Source organism: Lissotriton helveticus, chromosome 12 (assembly GCF_964261635.1).
Source record: "Lissotriton helveticus chromosome 12, aLisHel1.1, whole genome shotgun sequence".
Taxonomy (NCBI): Eukaryota; Metazoa; Chordata; class Amphibia; order Caudata; family Salamandridae; genus Lissotriton; species Lissotriton helveticus.
Genome location: NC_136073.1, coordinates 143,840,090 through 143,862,997, shown reverse-complemented (window position 1 = coordinate 143,862,997; position 22,908 = coordinate 143,840,090). Strand labels below are relative to the sequence as shown.

Below are 22,908 nucleotides of genomic sequence, written 5' to 3'. Positions count from 1 at the left end.
AAAATAGAACCTCAGCAGGCTCACTTGCAGTCGCCATTTTGTGAGTTATCTATATACATGCATTTAAAAATGGACTCCTGTCTCCATATAATCAAGCAGCATACATGCAGTTGAAGCTCATACTAATACAGCCACACAGAGCAAACAAGTACTCACCATGTATGCCTTACGTCACATGAAAAAACTAAAAGACTAGGTTGTGGGAGTCTAGGTAGATCTTTTACCAGCAGCAGCCAGTAAGCATTCACGTTTACCACTGAAAGGCAAAAAGGGCTTGTCCCTTTATTAAACCTTTTTGCTGCCAGTCTCAGTCCTGTGAAAGGTCAGTTTCTTTTCAGAAGTGGGAGACTTTAGGGATGTATCTTCACCTTAGAGCAATGTTCAGGGGACTCCAGGTTATCACCATGGAAGAGTTCAGTGAACATACGTGGTTGTCACGTTTGCTGAGGCAAAAAAAAAAGCACACACTATTGTTTAGAGCAAAGCTCCGAGCAAGGTGCGTGCTCTCCACACCCGAAAACAAAAGGGGTCTCACAGTGAGATTACTACCATCAGCACTATGGAGTGGAGCAGTGAGGAGGACCAAGACAGGTGCCAAATTTGAGTTCATCCAAGGCACTACCCTCGCAGGTCTGCCTTCCTCATCTGACATATTTCCATGAAGCACTCCAAGTCCTGTAAGTGCCATGTGAAGTGAGTGCCACCTCAAATGCTGGATGCAGGTCGTGAACAGTCTTACATGAGGAAAAAACATAAGGATTTCCATTGAAGCTTAAAAGTGACATAAATTTTTGTTTATGTCATGTCCTCTCTTCAAAAGACCATTTCCTCTTGCACATCAAACCATCTTTGTTTTCAACATTCTCCATCACTCTCTGGGGAGAAGTGGGAGTGGCCAATGGTATTCGCAAAAACTCCCTCTTATAGCTCCTACTCTGTCCTGTCGATGCCTTAATTTGGGGAACTTGAAAAAACAAGCATTAACATGCTTCCAGTTTGAACATATTGGGGTTTATTACGATAGGCCAGAGGGGTGCGACGGTACCACACCTGCAATTAGGATGCCACTGCCACCGTGGCATCCCCCATTCCCAGCACTGTGGTGGGCGGTGCTCACAGCACCGCCCCCACAATGCTGGGAATGCATGTTGTGCATTGGCATGCACTAGGTGACAGGCACCGTGATGTGCCTTCCACCTTGTCCATGCCAATGCAGGGGGGTACCATAGGTACCCCCCCATGTGCACCTCCCCAACATCCTTGGGACCCCTACAGGCATCCAACAGCAAAAACCGCATGCCTCGCCACCATGGAAAGGCTGCTCTCTGCCTGCATGTTAATATGGATGGCGGTGTCTTGCAGATACCGCCACCATATTAAGCCCCTTTTCCACCCGGTCGACTCGTCGACGGGCAGAAAAGCGGCGGACGGTGTTCCCATCTGCCGCTGACCCCCAGCCATCCTAATATGGCAGGGGGTCATTCAGGCGTGGATGGTGGGTGGACCCCCCCCCCCCCGCCGGGCCAGAGGTGGCTACCGCCGGCCAGGCGGGTTGATCCACCCTCCATCCGAATAACCCCCTTTGTCTGCTGGCTGCAGACTGGGGACCTGATAAGTAGCTCTTACTGTAATACAGACTTGAAGTTGATATCTTCTGTTATTTGCGACTGGTAAATGAGGGGAAAGTTGCGAGCATATTTCTTCAACAGAATATGGTGTTGATGGTGTTTCCTCTTCCCTACTGCAAAAGGTACATGTTGGGTGAAATCCAAGGTCTTTGGAAAGATACAAAGTTTCAGTTGAGATCTTTCTTCAAATGGTACACAGAACCCCATCAGTCCCTCCTATTCTTGGAAGGCCGGAATGGTCTTTTAACCCATTGTTCATTTCGTCATGGGTTGGAGCCTTTAGAGGCAGGTTTTTGAGAACCAAACCCTCCTGGTGGGCCTTCAGAAAGATGCTCCAGTTTCTCAGGTTTTATTGCAGCAGGCAGAGCCGGGTCAGAGAGGAATGAGAAAACAATGAGAGAGGCTATTTGATCGTTTTCGCTTTCTGTCAGAAAAGGCAGACTATCAGAAAGGACATGTGAGCTTTGTTGATTGGGCGTCATTGTGGTGAGATCATTTTTGCTTGATTTCCGAACCAACTAGTGGCTTTGTGCCCAGTGAACTTGAACAACTTGTGCTCGTACCATGGCAATAATCCTGGGTCACCTCCAGAGTAGCACCTAGAGATTGGCATCAAACTGGAGTAATGAATGGAATGTCAGTAGGTTCTTATTGTGGTGTGAGGATGACAGATTCATTCTGGGCCTCCACTAAATTCCTCATAAGCCCCCTATATTAAAGTTGAATGGGAGAGTAATTTGGGGAATGCAGCAAGACCAGATATTCCAAGTGGTTTGAGCAAGTTGATTCAGTCCATCTAATTTAGAGACCAAGGGCCATATTTATGAAAGATACCATTTGCGATTTCCAAATAGCATTTTCATAGAAATCACTATTCAGAAAATGCAAACTGAGATGTACAGAAGAGAATATTCCACTATAAGCAATTCTGTCAAGTTCTCAATTGCAATTAGGAATGTTCCTTTTTTTGGAAATTGCAGTGAAGTTGCATTTTTGACGCAGAATGATGATGTAAGAACTAGGAAGTTTAGAAATGCAGGATGTGGCCACAGCTCCGACGCATAGGAAAATGCAGGAAGTAAGGTGTGTTCCTATGTGATTACTGGCAGTGACATTCACATTTCCCTATAACTCTGTGACTAAAGATGATGGGGAAAAGGACCTTGGCGGCAGGAAACGTAAAGTTGCATTTTCTGATAAGATGCTGGAGCTATTAGCTGGTCCATGTTTCCCACACATTACCCAGTCACGTGGCAAAGCATAATTTTCTGTTTTAATTTGGAACACCATCCTGGAAAAAGTGAACTCTCTTGGTGTCACCCAGAGGACTATACCTGAAATAAGGAAACGCTAGAATGCACCTCCGAATATCCTCCTCCCAAACCAATGGAATCACTTTTTGAGGGGACACTTAAACCTGAAAGTGATGTGGCAGTGTCAGACATTGACACCTCCAATCCAGCAAGCTTCAGTCAAGGAAAATCATTTTCTTGTATATATTTTTCCATAACATATTGTTTCTTGGTATTCAACGGTAACATCTTAGCTAACAAGCCTCCATGTAGATGTTTTCTGCAATTTAGCAATGCATTATGGGAGTTGGAGTACAACTAAGTTATATAGTCTACTGTGTGTCGATGAATAAACTGCATATATCTATATATCATATTAATTTCAAAAACACATAAATCACATTTTCAACAAGATTTTGCAAACTTAGTAACCATTTATTTATTAAATTTCTGTACATACATTAGCACAGATGACACCCAGGACGTGTCAGAAACCACTAAAGCTGATGAAGCAATTGACACATAAGTCGATTGAAGACATCAATATTGCTAGTCCCACGCCCATAACTGCAAGTACTACAAGAGCAAATGTGGCACCACTACCAGACTTTGAGAAAGGTGTGAGAAGGAAATACAAGGAAGGAACACAACAATTTCTGTGCGCAGGACACACAGACAACATAAAGTCCAACTGTAAACAGTTCACAATGATAATGTCTCTGATGTGTCAGACAGTTCTCAACTGTTTGGTGGCCTTGATAAATCAATCATCACAGTACAGCGCCTGCAGGACAAACAGATAAAAACATTGAAAAGATATCTGCAAAGCATGTCACGTTCAATACTGCAATTGCAGAATTGTCAAGGGATTCCTGCCATGGAAAAGGAGTAATGTATGCAAAAAAGCGAAAACAGCTGTAGCCTTAGTGGAATATCTTTGCCAGATGGATGCTATACAAGGCAAACAAGCAGACACACATCTGGAACAGATATATCCCACAACTCCACAGCCAAGTCCTGCTGAGAAGGTGACCAACACCACAGGTCCTAAAATGTGGCTTTTGTATATACTCAGATTATTATACTAGTTTGTTATGTTTGTGTTTACAAACTTTGTTGCTTTGTTTAAACAATGATATTCTATAAAGATACAGTTGATGATAACAATAATAATACATTGTTGCAACCTGAATAAAGGGTACTTTTTCAGTAATTGAAAAACATTACCATTATGTGTGTTGGCTATTTCTTAGATGTTGCCTTCATTCTTTCCTTAAAAATAGTTGTTTGTGTTGTGTGCATTGTGCTTGACCCTCTGCTGATTGTGTCACGTCAACTGAGTCAGATTTTGGCTCTATGTTGATGTTGTGAAGACCTCATGGCTACGTTGTAAAGAATGGCACATGTGGTAATGTTCTTGCATCAGGTAACTGGTCTACAGAGTATTGCTTCACCAGTCATGTGTAGGCATCTAAAACATGATTTGAGAATTCCAAAAGTCTGTTCAATTATTGATCACTTGGTGTTATGTGCCCTGCTGTACTGTCTTTCACTTTTGGTTCTTGGATGCAAGTATGTTGTCAGAATCCAAGAGCACAAGGCATATGCACAGTCTCCCCAAATATTATGAGAAGGATAAATAATTAGATTATTTCCCAAACATACTTTTGAACACTGTATAAATTGAATTTGTAATCATCTTATTAACTAAAAAAAATCGCCAAATTCACCCTACGAGACAGGTATTTATTCCACTGTGGCATAACATAAAGGAGTCATGCTTGCTCCGTAGGAATCTGGCTACAAGGTCAGTTATGATGCATGAGACATCTGTACATTGAGTGAATGGGTAATTTTCCTGTTTCTATAAATACATTAATTTGATGAGAGGTGGACATATGGCAATATGGGTGCCACCAACACACCAATTATGTTTGGAAACAGTGCTACCTGATAAAACATTAGTTTTGTAAGTTGTATATCTTGGAGTGTTTGGTATAATTAGGCTGTGGGGTTTTAGGTTTAAACCTATAATAACTGATAAAACCCCACTGAAAGAAAAATAGCCCTCACCGGTGAAAACATATAAACACTGAAAAAACACCTGCACAACCACAAACTAAATGCCATTCAAAGAAAGGAAAAAGAAAGTGAACGTCATTTTGGTATTACTGAAGGGGTCAATAAAATTTAACTTTATTATACAAGCTAGAAGTAAGAAAGACCGGCTAACATTATTCTGCTTGTGTTTTGTTCTTTAGGGATGCCACTAAAATATTGTTTCTTCTTCCTTTTACTTTTTTCAGTTCTATGGCCTTTGGTCTAAAGATGCAGGGTTTAGTTTCATGTTTTAGGTCTAGTTTAATTATTTTATAAACTGTAGAGAATCAGGACATATCAAACTCATATTTGATATTTTGGCTGCATTTGATTCTTTCATTGATAGGTAACATGGCTAGTTTCATAAAAATATTTCCTAATATGTGTCATCACATTTACCCACAGAGAATGGGTAAAAACCTTTAATACATCAGACCATAGTTTCTAGTGGGTCAGTATTGATAGGTGAATTGCCAACACCTCAGGCTTTAAACATTAAATGCAAGGTATAGTGACAAGTATATATATCACCAAGCATCTGGGATAGTGGGGAAAACGTGACACCAGACTTTTGGAAAACGTGGACCGCAGTGTCACTTGTTATGCTCTGCAATAAAGGTTCTTTCCAAGTTCAACAAAGATTGGAGTGATATTGTTTGTATTTGCAGTGATTCAGCTACGTATATAAAATTGTATGATGACCTGTCAAAATTGATACCCGAGCTAAGGTGATTCCCTGTAGGAGATCCTTGCCACTTGTTAGATGGTATGCTGAAAGCATCTTTACAATCTTCAGAGTTAATGAGGGATGCTATTGACTTTTTAGTCCATTCTGGTGTACTGTTTTCTTATGCCCAGGAACTAAAACGAAAATATTTATAATTTCGTGCTTTATATAGCATCAAAGAAAGAGTCATCCCAACTGTGTCCCTTAGCTGACGGTTCTCAGCCCAAGGGGCTATGAATGCTGAGAGGGCCTTTTCACAGGGGAAGGAAAGCGCAAGCGCACATGACCAAAGACTCACTGAAGAAGTATTGTATGGTGTACTACATTAAGATTAATTTGCAAGAATCTCTTTGGACCTCATATACACTATACATCTTCTTTCAGTGCAGAAAGCAAGCAATGATAAAAGCAAAATGTTCCATAAACACCGGAAAAACAATTTTTCTGTTGTTTTTAGTGGCGTTATAATGTGTAACCACTGATAGCAACTGTTTTTTAAGATATTGAAAACACTGAAAAAAAACCTTCAGAATTTACCAAAAAAAGAAACTGAAAACAGGACAGCCTAGGTATTATACATATTGGTTCACTTTGTCAATCATGATCTTCATAAACCTATTAACCCCTTCAACGCTCATGACGAGCACAGCTCGTCATGAGGTACACCTCTCGTACGCTCATGACGAGCTGAGCTCGTCATTAACCGCGGGTTTTTAAAATCTTCAGCGCACCGCGGAAATCTGTACCGCGTTGATGCGGTTAAAGATCCTAGAAAATGCAATTTGTGATACTCGCCTTGCCCCTGCCTCGCTGGTAACTGCCAGAAGCTAAAAGGTGTAAACAACACATTACGTGTACATGTGGTGGGATTGCATTGCTTCTAACTGTTGGGGTTTGTAGATGAGGATGTAACTAAGAAACTAAATCCAAAATGACCTCTCTACCCAGTCTATACTTTTCATAAATCTCTTCAGTCTTCTCAAACAGGGTGCTCCTGTCCCTAAATACCCTCTCCTTTCTCCTCCTCCTTCTCTGCCTACCATCCAAAATCTTCTTCCTCCTTGCCATGACTTACAGACCTGCCATTCTGGAAGAGCGAGATGCATTTTTGGTGACTTTTTATCCTTTGCACCTCATTACTACCTGTTACATATTGATGGTATTTGCATTTCCTAAATGGCCATTTTGTGACTAATCACAATTAGGAAATCCTTTCTATATAGTGTTAGCGATTCACTATTTGGTAATACCAAGTTGTGATTTCCAATTTGAAAATGCAAATGTGATTTCTACATGATGGAATTCTCACATTGGACCATTGAAAATGACTTTCATACATACAGTAAAACCATTTGTATTTCCTAACGGGCTGAAATAGTGATTCACACCATTTGGAAATGTAAAATGGCTTTGTACATATTGCCCTAAGTGTCTGCTCATGAGAGAGTATACATGTAGAGTACCCATATAAACACTGCTCTGTTGAATGGAGGTGTGATGAGGTGTGATGAGGGGTGCGCCCACCAATGGGGAGATTGGGGCAAGATGTACAAACCTATTTACAATCGCAAATACTCTGAACCTGAGTTCAGTCAAATTTTAGGATTTGGAAACTTTAATTGACTCCTAAAATAGGATTACGATCCCATACTGATTCACTGCTCGGAAGGTGTGTGATGTAGGTGTCCCTTTTAAATACTCAGTCTGTATGAGATGACTGAAATCCAGTTGCAAAACAATAAAACATTACAGCCTCCTGACTTGAGGTGGTTAGTCATTCACAAAGGGAAGGCGGCCCGCAGAGTCCAACTCCCCTTTGGGAATTGAAAAGAAGGCTTTTTTCGAGAATAAGCAGTCGTCCATGGGAACCACTGTCTACTTTTAAACTATTCAACAACAAAAAAACGTCATTTTATATGTATTTTAAAAAAATTACTTTATGTAAAGGCAATCAGATATGGTTGTCTGCTGAACCTAACAGTTGGAGACATAGGCCAAACTATTGTTGTACAGTTGACTTATAAACACATGCTAAATAAATGTTAGATGAACAACACTTATTTTCTCTGTAGTAGGAGGTTGATCTTGATCTTTCTTGATTTGGAAGTGCTCCATGTTGTCTTTTACCCATTGACTCTACTCCATTCTTTCTTGCTATTAGCTATGTGTCTGGTATTGTGGACTGCTACTATAAGGGTGATGAGAGCATCCAGAAGGACCAAGAACTTCAAGCATGGGTGAGGGAGATCTTCAAAGAAGGCTTCCTGGAGAGAAAATCCTCAGGTATGATTGCTTGAACTTGTTGTCAAGTGTTTTTATTCATCTTCCCCATTCACATTCTTCTCACTGATTATGGAAGATATGGGAACCACAAAACATTGAGTTGGACTGTGAAATTAAATGTTTTAAGAACTTTTCACACTTGAAGTGTCTTCCAAAGTTAAGAAATTACACATTTCCAACACGGTTTAGAATTCATTTTCTGTGTATCCTTCAATTAAATCCTACTAGAATGTACAATTTGGTTTCATAACTCAATCTTATCTATAATTCTAAACCATTTTTAAATGTACTAGAACTCAGAAAGCATTTTCAACAATGCTGTCAATGCCATTGGATTATAACACATTATTTTAAAGATGTAGATAATTTTCCAAGATTAAATATCTTGCAGACATATCATTTCAACCAAACAACTGTAGTCCTACCTACCGCTGGTCCACGAGGCACAGGATTTGAGACAGTTAAATGTTTTGTCTGCCTTCATAACATTTTTTCTGGTATTCTTTCAGGAGTGCCATCTTCTATACAGACCCGTGCTGACTTGATCAAGTATCTGACTATGGTGATTTTCACAGGTTCCGCGCAGCATGCTGCTGTCAACAGTGGGCAGGTAATTGTAAATATGCTTCTAGTACTGTCTGTGGTGGGAAAAGTAACCAAGAGAATGTAAGTGCTTAGAAAACGCATCTGTACCATATACATCTTAAAAAGGTGTTTGTGAGAGCAAGCAAAGGCAGGGTATTGGTACTTTACTGTCTCAAGACTAGGTCAGAGATATATTAATATCACATACATACATACATCAGTACAAGAAGATCACAAGCTTTAGATTGACCCAAGCACTCTATTAAGGCCTTTGACCGAAATACATTGTTTTTTAAAATTTGATTTGACTCAAGCACTCCATTAGACGGGCAGGCCCTTCAAGTGTCTGGCCTTCCAGCGCAATGAGCATCACATAGAGTCACTCTATCTCATTAACGTCCATCATAAAGGCATATCTTGCCTCTCCCATTATCTCCTACAGTTGACCCCTCTTTGCAAGCATGCCTATGTACAGTAATGAAAGAGGGAGTGTCACTTGGGGGGGCATTTGGGAAAGTGCGGCAAAATCTTCAATTTGTGTCCGCTATAAAGAGAACGCCTAAAAGATATTGACACACTAGTATCTTACACCTGTTATACTGGATATACTGGATAAGATGTTTAGGAGTTCGGATTTGTGTAGGAAGGGGTGTGGAGAGAGGAGGACTTTTCCACACATATTCTGGATTAAGATTCAAGGTACATTGCAATCCATGACCAATATTAAATTTTCACCAAACCACTGACGCTTTTCTTAGGTGAACCAGGGGGTCAATAGGATTATTCCCTTTGTGCCACTTGCACTCTCACCTCATGGTGGCATGGTTGTGTGTGGTGCAGATATGAAAGCAACCTCTTCCTCCTTATTTAAATAAGGACAGGTGTGTTCCATTTACATAATTGAGAAGTTGACTGCTATTATCCGAGACTGGGTGGCCAAATTTGATATTATATGGTAGACCTTTACTACCCACATCAAGAGTCCTAGGTAATACTCATCTCTACATTACATCCTCTGCTGACCCTGTGGAGGGATCTGGTGAAATGTAATGTCTGTGCTCATGGCGGGGCAGCAAGGTACTGTTTCGATTATTCACAAAATGCCTGGGTGTGGATGTTATGCTATTCCGTCCACTTTTCTTCTCTTTTTTTTTTTTATTGAGGAAGCATAATTATTCCTGGCAGATTTCTGCAATGTGTCTTGTTTACTTGTTTTTTGGGGAAAATGCTAAATAAAATATTTTTAATATAAAAAGAGATCAGTAGAGCACATTGTGAGTTTCTGACCTTAGAAGTTGACCTGAGGAGGTCCAGAGGTCTACCATAGGGCATTTCTCTGGAAGGGGAAGTTCAGGTTTTCCTAGAACTAAAAGTCTTCACCAATGTGGTTAGTGCACTTTTGGACAGGAACATAAATCTGAATTTAAACAATTGGGACAGCCTTTACTCATGGTGGGTCATTGTGCAGGTGTTTTCCCTCAATAAACCCTTGTAACCATGAAATATTTTGAAAGATGGTACACTAGCAACTGGGAAAGGATGCCTCACGCTGGACACTCAAGGTTTATATCCTTTTGGAATTACCCATTGGTCTGTGATACATCCTTGTATATAAAGCTCTAGCTGACATTCTGACTCCTCACTTAAACTTAAACTTTTACAACCTTCTCTTTAATGGTGTTTGATACCTAGCAATTACCCTTTTACTGCACTGAACTCTTGTTTCTGTCTAACAATGATATTTTGTGATAATGGCATTTGTTGGCTTTTTCAAAATAAATAGTTTTTACATAGCACTCTGACAACCCTGGGTCTGGTGGTGCTACATATATCTATTTATTTAAAATAATTGCAGCTTTCAACCGTTGCTTTTTCTTTCTTTTGTGCCACTGTAGTTTGATTTCCTCTCCTGGATGCCAAACTGTCCCGGCACAATGCGCCAACCTCCCCCCAAGACCAAAGGCACAGCAACCCTGGAAAGTGTCCTCGAGATCTTGCCCGAGGTGGGCATGACCACCAGCTTAATGGTGACTGTCAGGATCCTGAGTGATGAGCCCGGTGACAAGGTAAGCATCCATTCTCTCCATGCATATGTTAGGAGTACCAAGTTGTTGGTAAACAGTACCTTCTTGTGGCTTATTTACTTAGGAATAATTGGCATGACATTTTTCCAACACTGTTTTGTTACATATATAATATAGTTTGATGGAATAAATTAACAGGAGAGGTGATTCACGCTTTGAATAAAACAGCTGCTTTTGTAATAGGAATGCAACACACCAACAATAATACAATTATGCTTGGCATAGTAACTAGGTAGAGTCATTTACATTGTTGGCACAGTGTGCTTCTTTAATAGACTCATGAGGTGGCATTTCAGAGTGATTTTGAAAACAGTGAGTGTGGAGAATTCCTTGGAAGCAGAGAGTACCAGTGAGGCGGACTAGAATGGTGCAATCAGAATCTGGACTCTGTACACTGTGGTCTGGTTGTAACCAGCGAGTTCTGATAGTAAATCCCTGGAGGGAGTATAGCCGGGCACCACAGAGGTACTGTGGACACTTTATATGTGACTGTCAAAGGTTTGTAGAGGGGCGAATTTTCGACACTAGCCTCCCAGCTTTGTGCAAAAGAAAGTGATGAGGTTGTGTTTTGGCAGGTTGAGTAAGGTTTTGCAGGCACAGTTCCGAACCCTGTCTAGTGAGGAGAAGAAACTGTTACTCAGTTAATTGGTCTTGGTGGTGGTGTGAAAAAGAAGACATGGCTGTTTCTCTGATATTTAATATGTGGTTGTGTGCTGCTGTGATAATAGAAGAATTAAAGTGAACCCCAAGTTTTCTGGCTGAGTATGAGAAAGTCCTGATATCTCAATGACAATCTATAGATCTGGACTCTGCGATGCCGCTGTGGAGGTGGAGAGAAAGTAAAGGCCCTCAGCTTTGGGGGGAAGTTAAAGGAGAAACATAAGAGCTTTCCAACATCTGACCGTAGAGAAGCAGTCAGATTCATGGGTATAGGGTGTGAATGGATAATATTTGTCTAATCAGTATAAAAGCAACAAGAGCAGCCACAGGGGAGGTTATAAAGAGAGCTGGTGTATAGGGAGGATAATAAGTGGGCCTAGGATAGGCCCTTGAGACCCAGAGTTGCCAACAGATCAGTGGTGACCTCTTATAGAGTGAGTTAAAACATAAGAGAACCACTAAAAATCACATGGCGGGAGGGAGGCAAGTAAATCTGATTCCATGTTTAGGCTGTTGTAAACCATCATGATCACTAAGAAAACATCCAGCAGCATTGCTTGTTTTTTGTGTTGCTTCCCTTATATATTCTCATGATTTATGATAATAAATGTTTCTTTTTTAAAGAGGCCTTTAGGCACATATCCTGATGAACTTTTTACTGAGGAGGAACCCAAGCGGTGCATCAAGGCCTTCCAGGAACGCCTGTCCCAGATATCTGCAGAGATTGAAAGCAGAAACTCATCCCTGCCTGTCAAGTACAACTACATGAACCCCAAAGTGATTGAGAACAGCGTCTCCATATAACTAACTAAACAACCAGCAAGAACATCCCATGCTCCTCCCTAGTCAGTAAATTGTATATCTTAGCCCGTATCCCACTCTGTTCTAGATTCAGACCAATCAAATATTAGCATCACTGGACCATGGTCAGGGGTCCCTTCAAGAGTTCCAGTGTTACAGGTGCTAAAAACAGAAACAGACTGTTTTTGGAATAGGTCAAGTGCAGTAAGAGAGAAGCATCCACAGAAAGCAAGGCATTTTATTTACAATATTGATCGAATTGACTTCTGGCATCTTCCAAACATCTCTCCTAGAAGTACTTAAACGATGAAGACACCACAGATTTCCATGTTGTCCCTTAGTAAGTTTTAGATAACATTGATTCGCGGAAGGAAAGTGATGTAGTTGATGCAGACCTGTCATCATTAGAGAAATAACTGAACAAACAATATTGTGAATACAAATGTGGGCATGCTGATTGTCTGTTCTTGCTTGTAAGAGACTTTAATAAACAATATTTGCAAATTAAAGATGTGATCATAAAATGTGTCCTTTTCTTTGAACTATTTAGAAATGTGTACTTACTTGTACCCCCTTTTTACTGGTGCAGACCATTGATGGAGTAAATGTTGTTTTGGGTCCTTAATGATTGAAGAAGTGAGAGGCCTAAGAACAGAGACTAGATTCAGATGGATGTAAGAAACTCAACAGCAAGAATAATACTATGCACATTTCACCCTATTTACAAGTATTTTGCCCGAGGGAGAATGCATAAAAAGAAGCCTTGACAAAGATGAGGATAAATGCACATACCCAGAGTAACATACTGGCAGACATCTATTCACAGAGGCAAAAATAATTCAATCTCTTCCCATTCATAAATCGCCATTGTTACAAGAAAGACTTGCGGCAGAAAATTCAGTATTCTGTGTACCAATCTGACTTTAGCCTCTTTGCCATAATGATACGCATTTATCAATGAAATAAAGTACCTTAATATCTTTAATATTAACATATGATATATCTTGATTTACCTGAACGCTTCATCAAATTGTTTCATGAAAGTCTGTTACATAAGCTTTTTATTAATAATAATAATAATAATACAGACACTTGTATAGCGCAACAGCTACCTCAAACAGAGGTATCCCGGCGCTAAGCTTTTGACAGTATGCGAATGGAGAACCAAGAAGCAAGGCCTCCGACTCATTAATCTGACCTAAAGAGCCAGGTCTTGACTTTCTTCCTGAAAAGAGGCTCTGCCGCTATGTTGCGAAGATCACCTGGCAATGAGTTCCACAATTTAGCTGCCACAACCGTGAAGGATCTACCTCCTAGGCGAGCCTTGTTGAAGTGGGGTGTGCAGAGCAGTCTTTGTCAATTCGACCTTAGGGATGTTGTCTGCTTATAGCTACGTAATCTTCATTTCAAACAGCTGGGGCATTTGCCATGGGTGGCTCGGAATGCCACAGTCAGTGCCTTCAACTCAATCCTTCTAGCCATGGGTACCAGTGGAGTTCTTTTAAGTGTGGAGAGACATGATGGCGGAAAGGGACCCGCCTAATTAGTCTTGCAGCCGCATTATGGACCATCTGAAGGCGTCTAATTAAGTACTTTGGAAGGCCTAAATATAGGGTGTTGGCATAGTCCAGCCTGGATGTCACCATGGCATGGAATGTGATTTTCCGGCACGCTTCTGGTAGTAGATACAGAAATTAACGCAGATTTCTGAGTTTGCTGAAGCAGGTGGCAGTCACCTGCCTTATCAGAGCTGAGAATGACAAATCAGACTCCCACTTTACACCAAGATTTGTTATACTGTCTTCAGGAGATAGGAAATGGGGAGGGGGGCATTTCCCCAGGCCAACAGAGATCTGGTGTTGTAGGCGACTCCTTCCTGAAAAACATCACCTTTTTCCTGCATTGAATTTCAGTTTATTGTTCTTCATCCACAACGCAATGTCTCTTAGGCATCCTTTGAAGCTCCAGAAAGAGTCCTCTGATTGCTCTTTCAAAGAGAAGACTAGCTGGGTGTCATCCGCATATGAAATTGCCTTAACCCCCCAGCTGGCTATCAGAGAAAAGAACGGAGCCGGGTATAGATTAAGCCAGGGTATGTGGAGACAGAAGATGCTTCTTTAAACAGCTCAAATGACTCTTTGCATGTTTTACCAAAATGTATTTTTTATATCACTGCATTGAGACAGATTACGTTTTTGATACTTGGCAAAAGGGGCCAAATATCTCCCTAGTTTCTCACCACCTTCCCGGTGTCTTTACTGTCTCAGGGTTACCTCATCTTTCCAGTTCCTTTGTTTCCCTATTTCCAGTTTTGCTGTTTGGCTCGTGCATCCTCTCACTCTGTTTTTATTTTAGTCAGAGGTGTCCTTCCCGTCTGTTTGATTTTGTGTACCAGTCCTGTCTTCCTGACTATGAACCAGGAAAGACCAAGTAATGAGTTTGATACACTTGTTAAATATGATTATACCTTGTATAGTGTCACCCCTTGCCCCATTCCATGTTCTGGATCAATCCTGCCTTCTCTCCACTCTTCCCTTGTCCAGTGGCAAGTCATGTGTCTCTCTCTGGAGCTGTTTTTTTCCTCATGCAGAACCTCATACTTGAGCTGATGTTGACCCTGGCTCACTCTAGTTCTCCAGCCATGCTTCTGATGAGAATCAGTCTTCACTGCTAGGTACTTTGTGTTATCTTGTGTGCTCATTAAACTTTACCTTTGCTTCACTCAATTCCCTAGCTACTACATCACCAAGCCTGTGCCTCTTGCCACCTCGGAGGGCTCACACACGCCATATTCATCACTTCCTAGTTCCTGCCAATTCTTTCTAAGCCCTTCATCTCATGCTTGCTGCTGCTCTCCTCCCCCTGCTCTTGGTCTGGTGGTTTGCATTCCCTTCCCCAAAGATGCTGTTAGAAAAAGATCCTGCAAGCCAACTAGCCCTTGTAGTCTACTCTTCAGTACTGGCTACAATTAGGAGCAAGTCCAGGTCTTAGGGTTTTTCTCCACAGGTTAAAAAAGCAAGTATATTTCTTATGTCTTCCACAGATTTAGAGGTGGTATGAAGAAGATAGAATCAATCTTTTTGTGTGATTATTTAAAACCATAACAATAAGAGCCACCGATGCCTATTTACATAACATATGCATAGCAAGTACTAATCGAGGCCTAAAACCTGCATAAATTGGTGGTTGCTAAAATTTAAAAAGATGATTAAACATCCCTGCAGATATTAAAATACATTGTTTTTGTGAAAAATCTAATTATTGAACCTGATTGAGCTACAAGACTGGTTTCATAACCGGCATGTAATCTCATCAGAGGCACATATCTGTGCTCCGTGCATCTAGACTAGCCACAAAACTGAACATTTAGGGGCCCATTAGGATGGCGGGCGGACTTTGCCCGCCTGCCATCCTGTCGGTGAAAGGGACCACACGCCATAAGGGCGGTGAGCCCATGGGCAGCATTATGATGCGCCAGCCACTGTGGCGGGCACATCCTACATTCCTACCATTGTGGCGGGCGGTGCACTCAGCACCGCCCACCACAATAGCAGGAAGGCATGCTGTGCACTTCCATGCACAGCATGGTAGGCACCGTGCGGTGCCTGCCATGCTGTGCATGGAACTGTTGGGTGGTACTATAGGTACCCCCCATGTGCACCCCCACCCCCTCGGAGTCCCTGGGGGCCCGCAACGGACCCCTGCAGGGAGTCTCTGCATGCCTTTCCGTGGCGGCATTGCCACCACGGAAAGGCATTGTTTAAAGCCCATGCTAATATGTCTGGCGGTGTCTGATAGACACCGCCACCATATAAACCATTTTCCGTCCCGGTCGCCTTGCGACCGGGGCGGAAAAGCGGCGGATGGTCTTTCCGTCCGCCGCGGACCCCCCAGCCATACTAATATGGCGGGGGCATTCCGGAGCGGATGGCGGGTGGATTGGCCCACCAGGCCGGCGGGACTACCGCTGGCCTGGTGGGGGCAATCCGCCCGCCATCCTAATGGGCCCCTTAGTGTGGTCAAGAAGGTACTTATCCATGCACAGTACATCTTAACAAAGCTCAAATTAAAGTGGAATTATTAAACTGTTTCTCAAAGAAAGGGTGGACTGAGTTTAACTCAGCTAGTCCTTCTGTGGGGCAAAAACATGTTAGACCCACTAAAGGAGATGATCATTTAAAGATTATGATGCCATTGACAGTCTATTGGGGCACAGCATCTGGTGCACATGTGGGTGATACCCAGATCACTCCAAGGAACTTGAGGGATTGTGATGCCAGCTGTGAGGACTCACTTTTTAGGTATGCTACAACGGCTGCATGACAAGTTCGAATGTTTAACCGCATGCGCGCTAGCGGTTTTCCCGCTGCGCGCTGCATTTTTTAAAAAGCTGCGTTACATGACGAGCTGAGCTCGTCATGAGCGTACAAGCATCGTCGCTCATGACGAGCTGAGCTCGTCATGAGCGCGGAAGTGGTTAAGGCATGCCATATTGGGCAATGCCAAAATATTCTTAGGAGGAGCAGCTTTTCATATATGCAAAGTATGTGAATTAGTGAGTGATCCTGCCTTGTGCAAATTAAACACTGTCTCTTATGCTCATCGAAGTTTCTCTTGCCATACCTGTACAATTTAAATGGGATTAACCCCAATCACAGCCTCATTAGCTCCTGCTTTATGACTAGGCTGAAGGGCAGAGAGAGATAGATCTGCAGGGTCCCTGGCTCGTACAGTGTAGGCGCCCAGCTGCTGTGGGCCAATTTCTTATTGGTCAAAGCGTTCTGTTTTCTTGAGATTGCTTTTGCTAGCTTGGTTATCAGTCTAGAGACTATTGGCACTGGGAGATCACTGGTCTAGATTAACCTTGGGCGAAGCACTACGCTACGCTCGCGGAGTTTGCGAAGTTTTCGCAACTTCGCACTACGCGAGCTGCACGTAGCACAGTGCGAACATGCGTAGTGCAACGTAGCGTAGTGCAGCGGTCATTTTTTGCTTGTTCGCGGCCCTGAATGTCATGTTCGCGACCGCAAGCAAGCAAAATGACTACGCCCACCTTTAGTCTAGATCTCTTATGCCTCTCGTGTGCCTAATGCAAAGTTGAAATACTTGTGCCAGATAGTCATTAATTAATTCCCAAATTATGATATTCAATGTGCTATCATTCACTTGTTTGGCTTTCACACAATATGTTAAAAACTTGGCTTTGATTGCCCAGTGCAAACCAAGCAGAACTGTCGAATTCGGGCATGTGCTGTGCAGTTGGGAATTATTTTTTTTTTATAGCAGATGGATTGCACCCTGTCTAGCCAGGTTGTCATTCTTTCTCTAAAGTTGATTGCACCTTGCATTAATGCTGAGCAAATTTGGCACCCATCACCTTTAGCAATGGCTTTAAATCAGGATTCACCCATGACTTTTGTAATTTGTGAAAGGCCCATTCCAGTGAATTTGCGGCTGCCTGTTGTGCATTGATGTGGGTTGAAATGCGGCCCCTGTGGTCCAGCCATACCACCAGGTATTTGTATGCTTCCACAACTTCAACGGTGCTCCCCTCAACTGGTGAGCAGTTGTTCAGGTCATGCAGCATCAAGTTGGTGCTAAAATCACCCATAATTATCCAGATATCATCCAGATTTGATGCAATGAAATCCCGCAAAGTTGAGAGCAATTAAGTGAAGGTTGATTCTCTTCTTAACCTGATATGGTATAGATAGATGCAAGGAAGAGGTGTGGCGCCGCGGCCAGGGCGACTGACGCTGGAATCTGGGGATCAGGGTTCGATCCCCGGCGCCGGTGGCAGGTTAGCCCAGCACCATGTGACTCTGGGCAATAGCTTGCTTAATCTTCCCGACGGCCCCCAGCGCCTAGAGACCCTTGCGGGTGATTGTGCGCTTTACAAATGTGGATTTATTTATTTATAACCTACAATGAGCGATAGTGTTGACTAACCCTGGGCAAAGCACTACGCTACGCTTGCGTAGTTTGCTAAGTTTCCGCTACTTCGCACTATGTGAATAGCGCGTAGCACAATGCAAACACGTGTAGCGTAGGGTAGCGTAGTGCAGCTGTCATTTTTTGCTTGCTCGCGGTCCTCAACGTCTAGTTGGCAACCGCAAGCAAGCAAAATGACATCCCGGCGAGACTTTTTCCTCATTCGCGATCAGCAACATCATGTTGCCGATCGCGAGTGTTGAAAATAAAGCTTCTGGCGAGATTCTCAACACGGGGAGGTCAGGTTTCTTATTGCAAGTGGTCACGTATGCTCACGACCGCTCGCAATGAGAAACTACCAGTCCACGTTGAGAAAGCTGCTGCTCGACTAAATCTCTACTCGAGCGGCAGAAAGCTACAGCTCGCACTGTGCAAGATGCCGTTTTCAATGATTGCACAGTGCTGGATGCTTGTCCACACTGTGCAGTCATTGAAAATGGCATCTTGCACAGTGAGAATAGGGTACTACGCAGTTCACGTAGTGCAGCGCATAGTGCGAAGTGCACTTCGGGTAGCTACGCGTAGCGCTACTGCGCAAACTATACCCAGGGTTAGTGTTGACTTTCTTCTGTCACTGTTGGTTAGAGTTATTTTCAAGATGATATAGTCCCCTTTTCCTACATTGAACACCATAGTTGTTGCCATTAAATCATTCTTCACGTAGATTGACAGCCTGTCAAAGGCATGCCCCTCCCCTGGCCTGTGAGGCCTTTGCAGGGGATTCATATACTCTACAATTCGACACAGGGGAATAGTTTAATGCCCATGTTTCTTGAAGTGCGATTATGTCTTGTCTCCGGAACTCATTGATAGATTAGTTTTTAACTGGTAAGACGGTTCGATCTATTATATATTACATGACCTGAATTTCATACAGGGCCTCCTTTTCTTTTCTGGTTTGTGGTGTTTTGGGGTCCTGAGCTAGGAGCGGGAATTTAGGGCACTTGGTAGCCATGCCCAATCCTTTAATGCAGTAAATTGGGCTATACATTGATGGCCTTCAACAGATCTGTTTTCTGTAAATGTTAATGTCCCTTCCATGATTTCCAGGGTCGGTTTCCCCTTGTGGTGCTCTTTAGAACTGAACCAGTGGAGGACATGTTCATATTTTTAGGTCATTCTCCTGGCCTGTCCCTTTATTTATGTATGCATATAACTCCAGGAAGCAGGCGGGATATTTGCTTACCACTAGATCAATGAGTTTTATACCCCATTTCCCAAACTGCCACTTGGTTTCCCTCAGTGCATTAACTAGATTTGTGTTATTAAAGATGATTTCAGTGCATTCATGATCTAGCCGTGCCCTGGTGGCAGGAATGCTACTGCATCTGTATCAGCAGAGCGGATTTTTTCTGGGACATTTATACATAGTTTAAAGAAATTTTCTCTATGAGGATATTCCATGTTCCTTTTGATGCATATTCTGGTTTAAGGATTATTATTTGATCTATTCTACGTTTATTTTTCTTGGTTTCAGGGATGTGGGCCTTCCTGATGGGGTTTCTCTTACCAGTTGCCTGAAATATTTGTTGTCGAGGCCAGCAGGAGTTTGCAGTCCCTCCACTTCTCTGTCAAGCCTGTCTGGACTACCTGTTTTTCTGATGGACCTCTTTGCAACAAATTACTCTCCTAGTTCTCTAGAACGTCCTAGGTCTCCCACACCTATGGGCCTTGACATTGTTTGCATTGTTTGTGAGAAACTGTGGGACTGGTTTCCTTTGGCTGGGGTGGCCTACTAGGTGGGGTGGATCGAGTAGGGGGTCTTTTTCCAGAGACCACATTGAATCAATGGATTCTTCTGAGGTCACAGCCTTGTTTGTTATAGCTATGGCTTCCTTAGTGGTCTTTTTTTACTTTCGATCAGGGACCGAGTCACTGGCGTCATCCTCTTGTCCAGGTTTGTAGCCCCCTTTTTCTTTTGAAAGGGTAGTTCAGTTTTCCCGTTACTCATCATTTCTAACCAGAGCCATTTGAGTAAGGTCAATCTTCTATTATTTTTAATTTTGTGTAATTTTTTTCAATCTTTTCTCATTTTTCCTTAACAAGGATGGTCTTGGGTCATCCTGTGGCTTTGGGCCATTAATTGTGACTCTATTTTGTGATAGAAAGCTCCTCTGAGTTGGGCAGGGCTGATTCTGAGCATTACTTATCATGGACTTTTTTAGTTTGTTTACCGCAGGGTGGACATCTGGGGGAGAATCTGTGTGTGTTTTTACTGCTTCCCAAATGTTCTGGGGCGCATCCTCATCCACCTGGTTTGACTCGACTACTGGTGAGGTGGCCTCCTTGGTAAGGTTTTGTACTTTTGGCGAGTTGACCCATTAATGATATCCTGGGAGGTGGCTGACTTTTTCAAGTCATCAATCAAGGTAGTCATCACTACCAACAATGTTGATAATTTTTCTATTATTGGAAAACAGGCACACAGAGCTTGCTTTTGTTCTGCTTGGACTGAGTCTTGGGCTTTGATGTTTACATTGTTTAGGAGACCCAATTTAACAGCAATCATAATTAAAAAGCCAATTTTTTGCAGAATAGAGATTTGTACTTCCAGCTTTTTTGCATGAACTAGTGTGGCATTGGCCATGGCATCAAGTGTTTTATTGATGTTTATGATTGCCCCCATCAGCTGCATAGTTACTGTCTGCTGTTCCGCCATACCGGATGGTTGCTCGAGCTCCTGCGGATGAAGGAAACATGATCTGGAGTAGTCAGAATACCAGCTGAAAAAGGAGTACCTTTCTAGGCCAGTATCTTCTGCTGATGCCTCATGAGCATCTGGTGATACCTGCTCTACTGCCGATGCGCCATCTTAAGGTGCAAGTTTTGGTCTTTCTCTGGCGTTTTCTAGCCCACTGCTTAGAGTATGATTATTTCCCGGTGATCCACCATTTACCCCACCCTCTTCTCTTTTGTCTTTTACTTTTATGACTTCTCCTGTGCCCACTGTACCTTTTTGGTGGACTAAGTATGTGGAGGTCAGTTCTGTCAGTGAGAGTTTGGTCGGCCAGCACGAGACTCCGTTGGTGGAGGGGTTTCCTAATCCCCCATGGAGCTTCCATTTTCCTTCTCAGTGTTAAAAACTGCCTTTTATCACTTATATCTCGGGGCTAGTGGTATAACTCTGCCAAGTGGCTGGCCTGGAGTATCCCTGATACATTCCTTCTTCCTGGGGGTCGAGATTGTAGTTACAGAAAGAGGGGATCCACAATACTCTACCACCCCACTGTACTGAGATGGAATCTGGATTATGGGGTGTTGAGGTTACAATTAGTTGTAAATCTGGGAGTATGGTCGGGTTGAGTGTAGCTCGTTCATCCCTGGTGTATCTGATGGGCCCAACGTCTGGCCCAAAATATTCTGTTTCCTGCTCCAGGTTTGGGTTTATCTGTGTAAGAATTGATAATTCTGGCTTAGTGTCCGGCACAAAATACCCTCAAATGCCCTTCTTGGGATTTTCTTGTACAAAAACAGCCTCTGTCATAGCATCTTTGATAGATTGAGGGATAGCCTCCTTGCATGTATCAAGATTCTGGTTTATTTTTTCCTTGGCCCCTCCTTGGGAATTTCTGGGCACTCACTTTCTGAAGTATAAGAGTCTCACTTTTTGGTGCTTTGCAGTTTTATGGGGTCTTTGGTGGGCCTGAAAGGGGCCAAGGCAACACTGCAAGTCTGCTTTTGTTGGTGTAGCTTAGAGTTTCACCTTGGGTCTTCCTCAGGTCTTCCTAGCGAAACTGCACCACTTCATCCCTCCATGAAGACTTGATTTGCTATAGTGGAGAGGGGGCACAAGTACAAAGAAACAAAGATGCACAGACCACCAGTTGCCGAGTTTTTAATATATTTTTTAGTCTTGCTGTTGTCCTTGTCTTGTCTTCTTAACAAGGCCTCAGAGGAAGCCTCAGGAGGTGGAAGAGCAGGCAAAGAGGAAGAGGAAGAGGCAGTGACGAGGGGGCCAACCAACGTAGGGGGGCACAGAGGGACACAGGGCTGCAAGATGCTCTGAGTCCTGGTTCAGCCGCCCGCTGCACGTGTACTCACCCACTGACCCAGGCACCAGACAGGGCCCCCTGCTACAGGGGGACTTGTGCTGTGTGCCAAGGAGCGAGAGACCCCTTCCACTCTCACATTTTCTGGATTCTCCCTTTGCCCCCTTTACTGCCCCTTTATTCTTTCCTGCCTCAGGATCAGTCTGGGTGGCTTGACCTGGACCAAGAAACAGTGAGTGGTGGAGTTAAGCGGAGGATAATGCGCTATTGTGCGTCCAGGCAAGTTTTGGAGCTGTATCTGACTTTGGAAGTGGACTTGCGCTGATTGTGGGAGTGGGCTCGCCTGCTGATGGTGGTGGTTGGGACAGAAGGGCCAGGAGACAGAGAACAGACAGAGAATAAGGAGTGGCATATCCCCCACCCAGCTGCTGCACTCTGCCCTCTCACTGCACGCTCACTGCACTGAATCTCAGGATTTCGGCTGAGGGGCAGGGAAACCAAACTCCAACACCACTATACTCCAAACCGGCTGCTTATGTTCTGCTTTGCCACAACACGCCCTCAACACCAGAAACACTTGTTCCACCCAGTGGTCTGAAGAAGGTAGACAAGGGTGCCAGCGTTATGCCTGGCACTATCTTGTGGAGAGTGCCAAACTTCATGGCCAATTAAGGAAAAGTTCTCAGGCACAACTCTAGCCACTTTGGCATTGGTTCTCAGGGGCGTGACCCTTAATATTTTCTCTGTCAAAATCCAATAAGGTTGAAC

The 22,908-nt window shown here is 43.1% G+C and overlaps 1 protein-coding gene across 2 annotated transcripts in view; it reads left to right on the top strand.

Annotated features, from left to right (window-relative positions):
• Positions 1–12,774, top strand: part of LOC144798489 (hydroperoxide isomerase ALOXE3-like) — a 228,390-nt gene extending 215,616 nt beyond the window's left edge. The window contains exons 11-14 of one of the 2 annotated variants that reach the window (XM_078669390.1): positions 7,909–8,030; positions 8,540–8,640; positions 10,511–10,681; positions 11,984–12,774. In XM_078669390.1, the coding sequence (XP_078525516.1) occupies positions 7,909–8,030; positions 8,540–8,640; positions 10,511–10,681; positions 11,984–12,163 (574 nt within the window). In that variant the 3' untranslated portion in view covers positions 12,164–12,774. The remainder of the gene's footprint in view (positions 1–7,908; positions 8,031–8,539; positions 8,641–10,510; positions 10,682–11,983) is intronic. The other variant, XM_078669391.1, reaches the window with a different exon arrangement.
• Positions 12,775–22,908: the final 10,134 nt, after the last annotated feature.